At 38.9% G+C, this 13,445-nt stretch overlaps 1 protein-coding gene across 1 annotated transcript in view; it reads right to left on the bottom strand.

Annotated features, from left to right (window-relative positions):
• Positions 1-13,445, bottom strand: part of ROS1 (ROS proto-oncogene 1, receptor tyrosine kinase) — a 67,930-nt gene that overhangs the window by 19,097 nt on the left and 35,388 nt on the right. Inside the window, exons 30-38 of the mRNA XM_021555496.3 lie at positions 9,332-9,564; positions 8,335-8,511; positions 7,196-7,370; positions 6,601-6,718; positions 4,435-4,622; positions 3,706-3,798; positions 3,202-3,337; positions 2,689-2,851; positions 2,370-2,434 (exon numbers count right to left, since the gene is read on the bottom strand). Coding sequence (XP_021411171.2) covers positions 2,370-2,434; positions 2,689-2,851; positions 3,202-3,337; positions 3,706-3,798; positions 4,435-4,622; positions 6,601-6,718; positions 7,196-7,370; positions 8,335-8,511; positions 9,332-9,564 — 1,348 coding nt within the window. The remainder of the gene's footprint in view (positions 1-2,369; positions 2,435-2,688; positions 2,852-3,201; positions 3,338-3,705; positions 3,799-4,434; positions 4,623-6,600; positions 6,719-7,195; positions 7,371-8,334; positions 8,512-9,331; positions 9,565-13,445) is intronic.

Here is a 13,445-nt window from a genome sequence, read left to right as displayed (position 1 = left end):
TCTACATTATTTTAATAGAGTATTTTTACTACTATATTTACAGAACTGCTGATTCAGAGAAATACACAAAAGTAAAAGCACATGGTGTGATATATTATTTTCACAGTTCAGCAGGGGACAGTTTTTCACAGTACATTTGCAAAGGAACAAAATACATATGGGTAATACTTCTAAGTATACTAGCAATTGTTTGTGTGTGCGTAAGACAGGGATTACCACAGAGCAATCAATACTCTCAGTACTACAAGTATTCTTCAAAGAATGAAGAATATTTATTGCCTCTGACAGTGCCTGTGGTTTTTTGAAGCACTTCACTTATGCTAGAAAATGGTTTTCCCCTCTCATGCTGTGTGAAAGCACTTGCACAAGCAGTCAGAGAAATTTGACTCTGTTGGGAGAATTGATGGTGTCCAAAATGCTGTCAAATGCAGCAGTGTAAACAAACAAGAGAGGGACATTTTCCTTCTAATCTCTTTCAATTCACCTAATCTCAGGTGTGGGCAAAGACTCTTGTAAAAACTGTGATTTAGAATTTGACAGTTCCCCCTGGCCCCTAGCACATACCTCTCAATCAGACAAACTTTGGCACTTTCAGGAACAAAAAGAGGGGAAGGAACACCTGGCACTTTCCTCTGCACCCAGTGCAGACCTTTCTCCACTGAACTATCATGACTTACTTCCCAAGGGATGGGACAGGCACAAGAATTTCCTACATGTATTTGCACACAAACCACTCTCCAATAACCGATATCAAATGACTTTTTGAAATAGAGGTGACTCAATTTTCCCTTTGCTGCATAGCAGTAAAAAAGGAACAAATAGCTCTGGCTTAACTGAGCCAACATGTATAACATTACAAGCCAATTTTTAATGAACATCCAAAAAGGCAAGCAAAATAAAGGCTGCACTTACATATCTTACAATTTGCATCTTATGTACTTTATCTCTTTGTAAGCACTCAGATGCATTTGTTTTTCCTTTCTATCCTTGGTTTCATTTAGGAAACCTCACAGATGAACGTCAAGTGAAATCATTAAATCCTCCATGATGGAATTAAATAATTCTTTTTATATTAATAAAGAAATATTCAAATAATATTAAATATACATTGCTATTATTATTATTATTATTATTATTATTATTATTATTGCTGGTTTTGACATTGCTGCTGGTAGTGCTGATGTTTTTAATTACTATGGGGATTATATAATATTTAAACGTTTCCATTCTCTTCATTTCTGCTTCAGAAACGTTTCCATTCTCTTCATTTCTGCCTATGGGCCCATGTCAATATTTACATTTAAATGCAAAACATTTTCAATTATATACTCCTCCAGGATTCCTGGGTTTGGATTATTATCTACAACAAGAATTGAGAGAGCCTCAGAAACTTTAATTGTAGGTTAATATCATTTCCCTACTACACAGGAAAAAAGACCTTTACTGTGTTTATGACTGCTAGGTAGACTGAAGATGGATTATGAGGAGTTTACGCACAACTCTTACTCTTTATCATTAGTTTGCACTTGAATGACATGGCCAAATTTGGTTTTAACAAGCCTTTACCTCATTCAGTTACAGTGAGAAAAGGCAAAAAATACAAGATATATTTTTAAGTGTGCAACCACAAAAAAATTTGAATTATGTGAAAATCAACTTCCAGTTTGATAACACCACATTTTCTGCACATAAATAAATCCTTCATTTTCAAAAGATTGCTTCTACTTCTGCATGCATGTAATAAAAGTCAAAGTGCAAAAGTGCATCTGAGAACTAAACTACACTTTCAGTCTTATAGTACCAGTTGAAAACTTCAGTTGAACTTGTTTCTGGGGACACTGTAGAAAACAAGATTTCCAGCTGAAACACAAACCTTATTAAGTGAAATTCTTGTAGTGGTGACAGATGCATAATTTAACACTACCTCAATAGAAGGGGTATGTGGCAGCACCTAGTGGCACATTTTTAAAAAATGCCTTCCACTGTAAGTTACAACTTTAAGGTATCAGTTTATTCTGATTTGTTTCCTTTAGTAAAATGGGATTAGTCTAATTCTGACCATTGCATTTAACAACTAACTTGGTTTAGGGGAGCAAAGATACTGAAATACACCAGTACAATCCCAAATAAATCCATGAAATGAGCATATTGAACTTGTAGTCTATATCATAAATTTTGCTTATCAGATTTATAGCTTTAGTTACATGATATTCATCAGTAGTGGTTTACTTGTTTGACAGAAACAAGAACACCCCAAAAATGCCACAATAATCTGTTTAGAGGAAAGTGCTGCTTTCATTCCCCTGGAAAGCCACTACATTCAGATGATACCAGCTCTGAAGGGTGCCCAGGGACAAGGCTGTCCCTACCTCATTAAGTGTGCCTCCTTCAAGAATTCACTCTTCTCATGGTCTGTCGCACCCTTCTTCAAAGTCTGCTCAACAGAAAGCAGAAGTGTAGTAACATTTGGTCATCATCACTGTTACCACATGGTGCTTAAGTAAAACAATCAGACTTTTTTTTTTTTTTTTTCTAGAAATCATTACAAGGCTGAGTTTTAAGAGATTTGCAAGAAACACTGCAAGGAAATACCCAGATCAGCCAACACCCATTTCTCAGATAAAACCTCCGAGACAGAACTCTCTGCCCACCCCATTCTGTTGCAAGAGAACAGATTATTGTGATTACCTTGACTGCTACTTTGGATTCTCCACTTCCATCTGCCAGGATATCCACTGCAGTCCCTTCATATACCTCTCCAAATGCTCCACTTCCTAACAATTTGTGTAAGTTAAGTTTGTTCCGAGGGAAAGCTGGCAGTGATTCAATCTCTGCTTGAGAAGGAAGAGTGCTACAAAACAGCAATACTAGTCACTTGTTCATACCTAAGGATTTCTGAAATTCTATCAAAATTCAAATGAAGCTGGTACTATTTGTCTCATCATAATTAAGGGGAGCTCAGGTGAGGCCTGGATGTTTTGGAAGTTCCTGGAAAACACCAGGTTTTCTTTTTTCCCTGGTCACTTGTGCTTCTTGCCAGAGTGACACGAGGGATCCAGGCTGGGCTGTGTGCCAGCAGCGGGGCAGCATGGCAGGGCATACTTTGGAGCAGACCTGCCCTGCAGCAAACATGCAGCTCTTAACTCTACCTCGAGGTTTCAGGGATGAGTGCCTGAAAATACATTTGCTCTGAGGACATACCGTATGGCATAACAGGCATTGGCTAGGCCCACTGTCTCAGCCATCCCCCTGAGCTGAGCTAGTTCTTTATCTTCCTCGATAAACACTATCTGTCCAGGCAAGGCTGGTTTTCTGGATTTCAATCTTTTCTTCCATACTGGAATAGAAAAGGAGACCATTAGGTGTTTCACTCTGAAAGGCCAAGTTTTTATAAGGATACAAACAAGTATTAGAGTTCCTTAAGCACTCCTGTATTCTCCCTGCAGTTAATCAACAGCAAGAAATGCCTGAGGATGGAGTGAATATCTATCCTGTCCTTCATATAATATGATGATTTTGTCCTTCAGAAATATAATAAGCCATCTCTAGAGCCTCAAAGAATGAGAATATACAAATTCCTCCCAGCTCCCATCCTAAGGAGGAAGCATTTCCCTAAATCTGGAGGCAAATCATTTCCCACCATCTGAGCTGCCTTTCACCAAGGCTTGGCGAACTGAGGGTAAACAAAAAAACTCAATCACATACCAAAACCAAGTAGCATGACCACAGCCAAACACAGCACAACAACTCCAACCACAGAAGCAATGGCAATGATGATACCCATGGGCATCATATTATCTGTTAAAGAGAAAAGAAAATTTGTTTAATTACTGTGTATGCATGCAATGTCAATCCCATGGAGTGGAGCACACCTGAGAGAACCCTTAAACTCCCTGCTATGTAAAAGTCAAAAGTCAAAGAACTGCACAAAGTTCTCTTGTAGGCTCTATGTGGGTGTGTATTTGGTCAGACTAATCCTTCTCCCCCAGACTTCAGCCATTCCCGCGACCTAATGTGTATGCAGAAATTGAAAATGCTGAACTGTTTGACTACTCAAGGTGGGATTTCCAAGAGCACCTACAAATTGTAAGTCTAACATTCTGATGAAGGCTAGAAGTAATTCTGATATCTTTACCCAATGTGTGATCTTGTAGTTTTTCAAGCACATCATAAAGCAGAGTGGCAGAGCCACAGAGACAAAGTGCTAAAAATGAGCAGAAGCACTTTTCAGGCCCACTCTTCTGAGCAAAAGAGCCTGGATAAGCACTAGCAGCAGGGGTCACAATATGAACATCACCACTTATTACATTAGAAACACCGGTTACCTTTGCAAGAATATTGTTATTAAAATAGCCAGTCTCTGTTCCTAAATTGATATGACTATTTAGAATAACAAAAAAAGGACTAATTGGAATACAGAAGAACAAGACATACCTTCACTCAAAACTATATCCATGCTAATATCACTGTATTCACCAAGTCCCAGCACATTTGCAGCTGCTGCTCTGAACTGGAAAGTTCCTTTTAAGTTCTTGGCCTTCCATGTGCAAATACTGCCACAGGAGCCATTGTAAACCACCTCCCACGTGGACTTCACATCACTGCTGTTGCCAGACTGTTTCCTGCAGCATGCACAGCATGACACAGGAATGTCATTAATGCTTCTCCCCCAGCCCATTCTTTGCTTCAGTTTCATCGTTTTCACAGCATTTCTCTGCCTGCATAAAAGCTCAATCTGGTTGTGGGATTCTGGCTACAGAGAAGAAAATTGTGCCATGCCATTTCAGCAGTGCTAGGAATCAAACATCTTTATCTTGACATTGGAAATGAAATACTTGAACACTTTAGACACAAAAACCTGTTCAGTATATGCCTGATTCACCTGTTACAGTATATGCCTCACAGGCAAGATTTAGAAATGTTCTTATTTAGCTTTCTGGCAAAAAAAAAAAAAAAAAAAAAAAATTTTTTCTACTGTGCTAGAGCTTTTTGTCCTTCCAGACCCAGAATATTTCAGTGTCTCTTGTGCATCAGGTTTACCAGCAAAACAGGAAGCAAGTAATTGGCAACGAAGGTACCATTCTTATCTAGCCACTTTCCCATAGTATCTGCTGACTGCTGGGTGTATTTCCTCCTTTCCCCATTGGACTGAGATTGATTGCTCACAATAAATTCAGAGCTGATTATTCACCAACCAAAAGAAGACCACGTACCTAAACTTGAAAGGCCATAACTGAAATACCATTTCATGTCATACAACACCATAATACATCATGTGAAATGACCTTCATGAGCAAGTCACTCATTCTCCCAACATACTTTAATGAAGAAAAAAGGCCAAACACTTCTAAACCAGAAAGATATGGGAAAACACATGCCCTTGTTTTGTACATGTTGCCACTAGAGCTGTGTGAAAAGCAGAGGTTGCTTAAAAGGGCTAGGCAAACATTTTCTAGAATGCTGTGCAAGTGACCTAACATTTTTCTACCTGCTGTGAAATTCAGTCAAAACCATCAGCCTGTGTATATTCAAACTGCAGGAGAAAAGCTGACTACATTAAAAGACCACCTCAGTGATGCATTATGATTCCAGAGATGAATAAGAAGCTGGAGCCTGGAGAACACATCAGCTAATCCACAGCCCTGGCACAGACCTTTCCTTACCCACCTGCAGCAAGTCAGGTACAGATTGTCTCCTGGCATATCAAAAATATTGTTTTTTCAGAGCATGCATGTCAGTATTTCTGCATGCTCACAGAACTGTAGGAAGCTTACAGCACCAGGAAAATATATCTGGGTGAAAACTTATATAGGAAGGGCATTTCCAGCTCAGAGTGATGTCAGTCCTTAGCTTTCATAAGCACAGAGAAAGAATTAATGGTTGAGTTTAGAAAACTGTTTCCATCCACCAGTAATGACTTCAAACAATTACTGGGATATTTCAGAAGATAGATTCTCCTAATTTTAAAAGAATGCATTAATTAAAATTTGCGCTAACTGCTTTAAAGAAATCTCTACAGAGTCATGATCAAAACTTAGAAGTTCAAAGTCACTGCCCACAGCAATATACTCTAAGCTGCCCAGTCAGTCCTTCCAATGCCAGTGCAGGAATCAGAGTGACCTGGCACTCTGGTGTGACATCAATAACCCAGGCAATAGGTATTTGATGACACAGCACTTTAAGAATTATACAGTCATCCTACATGAGTGCAAATACTTTATTTCTGGCAATATTACAACACCTTTTTAAGTCACGAATATATTTGTACATATATTTTAGCCAAAAATACATACTACATATAACTTGAGATTTATGATTTGAAATTACCTCTAAATCTTCTAATTCACTGATACAGATCCAAATATATAATTGTTTTTCAAGATTGCTCTGAAAATGTTAGTGTTCATTTTCCTTCTGTGTTTTCCAGAATTTCTGAAAATTATGGGTACTTGTTATATCTAAGAAAGATATTTCAATGGGAAGGGCTTTTTGCATCATATACATTTTGTTCCTCCCATCAGAGCCAACATGAAAAGCCCTGCACACACAGATTTGTTCTGGGCTGCCACATGTGGGAAGAGTGCCTCATGCATTGCTTACCTGCTCTCTAAGATGTAGTAAGTCAGTTTGCTTCCATTGTCATCAGCCTTTTCCCACTGTAGAGAGTTTTTGGAGTCTTCAGCTCTTTTAGGGACTCCTGGCTTACTGGGAACACCAACTTAAGTCAAACAAAGGAAGAAACAGAACCCTTAAAGTGTGTTTATAGGATGACAAAGGGCCAACAGGCACAGAGAAAAATCTGATGTGCACAAGGGTGTTTAGACATACAAAAGGAAGGAGCATCTATATTAATAATCCTCATATAAAATGAATCCTTGGCCTTCTCTTTTTGATGGATAAATTCTAAAATTTTTATTCACATGCAGCCTTTCACCAGTAATGAGTTCACTTGTATTATAGGCATTTCATTTCAGTTCCACTCACTCTTTCCTCTGCTCCACTTGGAAATGAATCTCATTTCTTTTCCCCTATTAGTTCTGAAGGTGTGGTATTGTGTTATTTATTTTTCAAACAAACAGAATTATTGGGTCTTAGTATAAGAAAATTCCCTGCTAAATTTTTGAAAATATTATGTTTAATATTCACATCCTGCAAAAAATTCTTAAAATGTTGTTATCCTGTGTTAAATGCTTACCTGTAGTTTTAAAGCTCGTTGAAGAGGAAGTGCTTTTCACTCCTGTGACATAAACTACTGTTACTCTTACAAAGTAGTTGGTCCAAGGCTGAGTTCCTGTGAGGTTGCACTTGTAAACAAGATTTCCTATGCATGTAGTGTTTGCAGGCGAAAACCAGTCACTTTTTGTTGGCCACTAGAGAAATAAAATATCATTGTGGTCAACTTTCTTGCTCTGCTGAAAGTGTGTCACAGTTCTATTCCTGGGTATATTAACTACTTTGCCACCTCTTAATATGATAGTGGAAACATGACGCAGGTGCTCTTTCAACCATGGGACTTTGTCCTCTTGGTGACCAAGGACACAAACCCTAATTTTCTTCTTTGTTTTCAGGAGCCCTACAAGTCTTGGCAGTAACAAAGAACAGATTGAGTGCCTGCTGTACACAGACAAAAGGAGCCTTCCCCTTATATTTCTGGATCATTGTGCCCATGAGTTCAGCTTGCCATGATGCAATTGAGAGGAGGTGGGTTAGTGAAATTGTGATGTGACATTTATTTTAGGGCAGCGAAATCTTTGGTGTAGGTCTACTGAATATGATCCCCTATAGTAAAGAATCTGCATGATCCAGTTTAGGACATTACTTTTTCTGCATCCAGTGGTTCAGGTGTTGAAGTCTGAAGTTTTCATGCATGCTGCTCTCACTGCAGTGCTTATTTCTTATTCCTTGGACCTCATGTTCTCTGTGGCATCAGATACTAGGTTGTAGCTAATATTTATTGCTGAAAACTTTTTTCTTCTTTTTCTTGTGTGGGGCAGACATAGGATTTGCAAACCAGTTGGGGCAGGGCAGTGTGGAAACAGGGATAGGACTGCTGAAACAGGAGACTCAGACAGAATTCTGATGAGGTCATCCAGGATGTCCTTTGGCACTATGGAGTACTAAATGCTACAGCTGCACTCCTCCTTGTTCCTGGCAAATGCTGACTCCATCCTGCCCCTGCTGAGCAGCTAGGACTGACATCACTGTGCCCAAATTATCCACTGAAACTCTTCATGTACATCCTGCCACCCACCCTGTCCTGCTTACCAGGCCAGAGTAGGTTAAATTTTTTCTGATCTGAAGAAAACCCACCCCAAGACTTAGAGGAATCTTTACCTTACACAGCTCGAACCAGAAGCTGGTTTCACTGATGTGCAGAGGAGCTCTCCATTCTAGCTGGAAACTGATATTTCTGGGTACTATGTTGATAGGTGCAGCTGGAGTCTCAAAAGTTTTTGCAATGACAGGGACACTTTCAGAAAACCAGTTCTCATCAGGATGAAATGCAAGAACCTAGTAAAGCAATGGATGAATTGTACAATGCCAGAGCAGTTGGAAAGGCAGCTTTGCTTTTTCAACACCATGTTTGGAAGATCAATGTTTCAAATGACAGTATTCAGGCAATAGAGATTAAGGTGCAGAAAGATTTTGCACCTCATAGCTGCAAGGTTATATACCTTCAGGCTGAAAGTTCCTGTCCAGGAATATTCTTCCACAGAGTCTGTTCTTAGTTTCTCATCTCAGATTTCTACCAAGTCCCTTCTCTTTCTTGATCTTTCTTAAATGCCACAGTCTCTTACACAGACATGCAGATGTCACATCATGTATTAGGCAGTGTTTTAGAACCACAGAAACACAAGTCAAGAGGTGCCTTAGCACATTGCTTTTCACTAAGCCACAGGCAAATATGGTCTGTTAGGTATGCGTACTTGGACACACACACACAGGTATTTAGGTATGTGTGTGTATACATATTACCCATTATATTATCCAAATCATTTAAAAAAGCCCAAAATCAAATTAGGACCTACAGATGCCCTCCTGACATAATCTAAATGTTCTCCCAGCTGTGTAAATCACTCTATATGTGATACCCAGAGCACATTCTGCAGACAACGTGTTTACTTGGTTACTTTTGAAAATGTCACTCTGATCATGGACCTACTGTCCAGACACATCATTTATTATTTTATTAAGCCTTCATCTGTAAAGGGAGAAGCAGTGCATTTTATTCTTACGTATATATATTGCATACTTTTATTTGTCTACTTTGCAGAAGAGAAGTCTAAAGATTGCAGGTTGAACAAACCAGTAAAACTATTTGCAATTATACCTTGAATGAATGATTTGTTCCAGACTGGAGCCCACTGACAGACCAGGCAAGCATCCCATTTGAAAATTCATTTTTTCGTAAAGGTGTCACTGGGACAGGAGGCAATAAATTGACAGAGATTTGATATCGGATGGATTCAAGAGGTCCATTTGGCTTCAGAGGTTCACTCCAGGATATGTTGATGGTGGTGTCAGACAAAACTAATGTTTTAATAGTATTAACTGCCTCTGGGACTGAAACAGAAAGAAAAATTAATCTCCCTTTTAGAGTAGTCAAGAAATGTCACCAAGGAAAGAAAAGAAGGGTGTCAGTGTATTATTATGATTAATTCACAGAACTGAAACTCTACACTCTTTACTCTACTATAAAACTCATATTCTGGTATAGTCAGTCATCTGTGGACAAGTTCAAAATATTTTGAGGGACCTTTAGTATCTTCTTAGCTGTCCTAATACACAAGCAGACAAAAATCCCAAAAAACTGAACAACAACAGGAAAACAGCTGCTGCCCTATACCTCTACATTTACAGTTGTATCACTGAAATCCTGCTCCTTCTTAGTTTCCTAATAAGGGTCTCAGATGTGAGTTTAATATTGTGCTTATTTTAATATGAACACAAAAACCAAAAATCAAAAAACAAAAACCTGTGCACTATTCCAATTGGAAAGTCTTTTCTTGAACAGAAACTTATGAAGGAAGAAAACCAAAAACTAAGCATTATTTCCTGTAATTTAAAATTTTTTTCAGAAATAGTCTGGCTGAGCTGTGTAAGGAAGAAATTGGTTTGCTGGTCAGATGTCCATACCAGCTGGATAATCATTAATTGCTCTGGAAAAGTCAACCCTTCCTTTGAAGCTTTAAGATCATGGACTTTGTAAAGGTATATGGCATGTTCCTACTCTGTATAAAAAAAAAATCTTTATTTCCTATTGAGCTGTCCAGAGAGGTAAAAAGTTAACAAGTATTTAACACTATTTATGTTCCCAACATAACACTATTTATGTTCCCAACATAACGCTATTTATGTTCCCAACATATCAAAATTATAAGTCCATATGTGTTAATTCATATCCTAGTAGCAAGACTACAGATTATTTAATGAAATATACAGAAACTAGACTAGAAAAGGACAAATTTCTTATTTGTCTAGCTAAAACATATGTGGAGTGAGAGTGACACTCTGTGGCAAGAGTAATGCATTGTCTTCCTCTTTTTTTTCATTCCTTCTATTTTGCTATTTGATGGAAAGCACAAATTATTCCAAGCTTCTTTCACTTCATTAGAGAATTGAGAAAAAGGCATTGAGGGAATTCACACAGCTTCAGAGGTGTTAAATAGTGTACACACTTCAAGAGGCTCTAGCAGCATCTGATTACAATTTAAACTGGCAGTTACATTCATGAAATTGAGAACATAAGTGTCAGGACACATATACCTTCTATTTACAGCTGGCTGGAAGTTTTTCAACAAATTGTGTAAAGCTCTGAATGCTGATACAAATATCTATTCAAAACACTCAGGATTTGTAGGCTTGGGTGAGGTGACGATTTTTTGTTGGTTTGCTTTGCTTTTTGTCTAAGACTTGATTTTCATCCAGATTTTTCATTTTGTCCCGACTAGAGAAGCTTATTCTGAGTTTCATGTTTCATTTTAACATGAGACTAAAAAAATCCATTTGAGTAGAGCAATCCAGTCTCCCATTTCATACTCTACCTTTGTGTTTCATCACAGAAAGGGTGTACATTGCTGCAGGATAGTACAGTTTACCATACAAAAAAGTAATTGTGTCAATTCTTTCCACATCCCAACAGTATTTAATGTTATTCAATCAATGTGTCACACAAATTTTATATTACAGATGTGTAATCCCATGCAAAGAATTGAAATCTACTGATAAAAGGCTAGAATTTTTGGGTAGTTTTGGGGATTTTGATATTTTGTTTTTCTCCACAGACTCCATAGGAAGGTTGAATCATCCAAGTTGGAATAGATGTTTCAGATCATGAAATCCAACTGTCAACCAGAGCTACCACTGTAACCTCTAAACCACTAAACCACATCACCCAACACCAGGTGTCTCAAAACACCTCCAGAGATGGTGAATCCACCACCTCCCTGGGAAATTCATTCCAGTGCCTGACCACCTGAGCAGTGTAAACATTTTTTCTGATGTCTAATCTGAATCTCCCATCTCAGATAAAAGCCATTGCCTCCAGTCCTCCCACTCCAGGCACGGTAGAAGAGACCAGTATTCTCGCAATGTTCAGAGACCCACATAGAATGGGAGCCTATTTGCTTGATGGTGCAGATGCTAAGGGATCTGACTGTTAAGAGAAAAATACCCAGCATAGTTGAACCAGAGAACTCTCAAAGTCTGGATTCCATGAGAAGGGTAGCAATATGTCTGCACATTTTGTTTCACTTCCCTTTGAAAGATAAAAAGAAGTTCACCTTAAACAGAGGGTTTTTATGGGAAAAAATGTGACTGCTCCCAGCACTGAAAAACAGGGAATGATCTGTGCATAAGAGAAAGCACAGGCAGGTCTCAGGTGTCTCCTCTGGACAATGGTGGCAAAAAGAGAGGCTGATTATCCTATGAATGAACCTTTAAAGAAATTTTTAAAGATTTCCTTTCCCTAAGGAAAGGAAAAGGGAAATCAGGACCCCTGGAGTGTTGTTGATGACAGCTATTCTGGATAAAATGTTTTCTTGGGCACAGTTGATCACTAGGGGAAAGAGACATTGAGGAAAGTAAGAAAAACCCAGTGGTGGCTGTCTGTACTTCAATTCTAGTTATTCCATCAACTTCTGAAGCAGCCAAAATCCAAGGAGAGGTAAAAAGAGGCAAAGGAAAACCTTAGGAGTCCTGCTGTGACTCCCTCACTGCATGTCACAGCAGTATCCACATGCACAGCTGTGCAGGCTGCATGGCTCTGTGCCAGCCACAGCCAGTCCTGATGCAGCTGGGCTAAGGGAGCCAAGGACCAGAGGCTGCTGTACCTCTCAGTTTCACTCACTTTCCCTCTCTCAAAAAAAGAACTGCTCCAACTCTGCAGGACAAGACCCAGGCAAAAAAACTAATGAAGACGGGGGCTACAACATTCCCACATCCCAGTGAGTTCAACACTGAGTATTCCTGGGTGCCACCTCGGCAGTCTTTCAGCAAAACACAGATATGCTGTCATGTAGACTTGGCTATAATTCTGACTCTCTGACTTAGGAATTGAGAGAGGTGCCTGATAGCTTTGGAAGGGAAGAGTTTATGTAGATCAAGGTGACGCCAGGAACAACAGAGCAAAACTGACACAAGAGAAGAGTGAGCACTATGTACACTATGGGAAATAGCTACCTCTCGTAAGCTTTTTGTGTTTTCAGCAAGGGAGCTCAGCAGAAGCACTGAGAAAGTTATCTGAAGGGGAGCACAAAGGCACCTCCTCATAAAGACAAGTGTGCATCTACAGAATCACACATGCAAAACAATGAAAGGTACTGAGCAAGGTAGTTCTATTGGGTTGGGCTTCAACACATGCAAAAGCATAGCATGCATCTTTTGTGTGATTCTTCTCTTTCTGGAAGACATCAAGAGCTTCAAGGAGACTGGCACAGTAGCTGCCCCAGAGCTGCAAACAGGTAGAATGAAGCAGGGAATGAGTAGAAGTATCTTCCTACCCTAATTGAGGTATTTACAAGCATGGGAGGCATCTAGCTCAGACGAGTATTCTCTAGTATTCTCAAAGAACAAGGACTGAAAGGGCATATCAAAATTCTTAAAATCAACTGAAAATTGGTGGTTTTCATTCGGGCCAAAAGTGAAAATGAAGCATTGTCTTTTCAGCCTGGTTCACAACAAAATAAATCTGTGTTACCCTTAGAAACAGCAATCATGAGAGTGACATCAAGCCAAGGGAAAAATTTTAACACTGAGCAAATACATAACACAGATATTTAAACATACATAACCACACATACATGCAAATACAACTTACTTAAAGATGTGGTGCAAGGCAGAAACTGCAACTGTTTAGCCATTTTTAACCATAATTTATCTTTTCTCAGGAAGCAAATAAGTCAAAGCATTAAAGAATATATACAAATATATGGAATCAATCTTTC

The sequence above is a fragment of the Lonchura striata genome, chromosome 3, assembly GCF_046129695.1.
Source record: "Lonchura striata isolate bLonStr1 chromosome 3, bLonStr1.mat, whole genome shotgun sequence".
In the NCBI taxonomy this organism is placed as follows: Eukaryota; Metazoa; Chordata; class Aves; order Passeriformes; family Estrildidae; genus Lonchura; species Lonchura striata.
The sequence above is the reverse complement of the archived record's forward strand: the minus strand, read 5'-3'. Positions and strand labels throughout refer to the sequence as shown.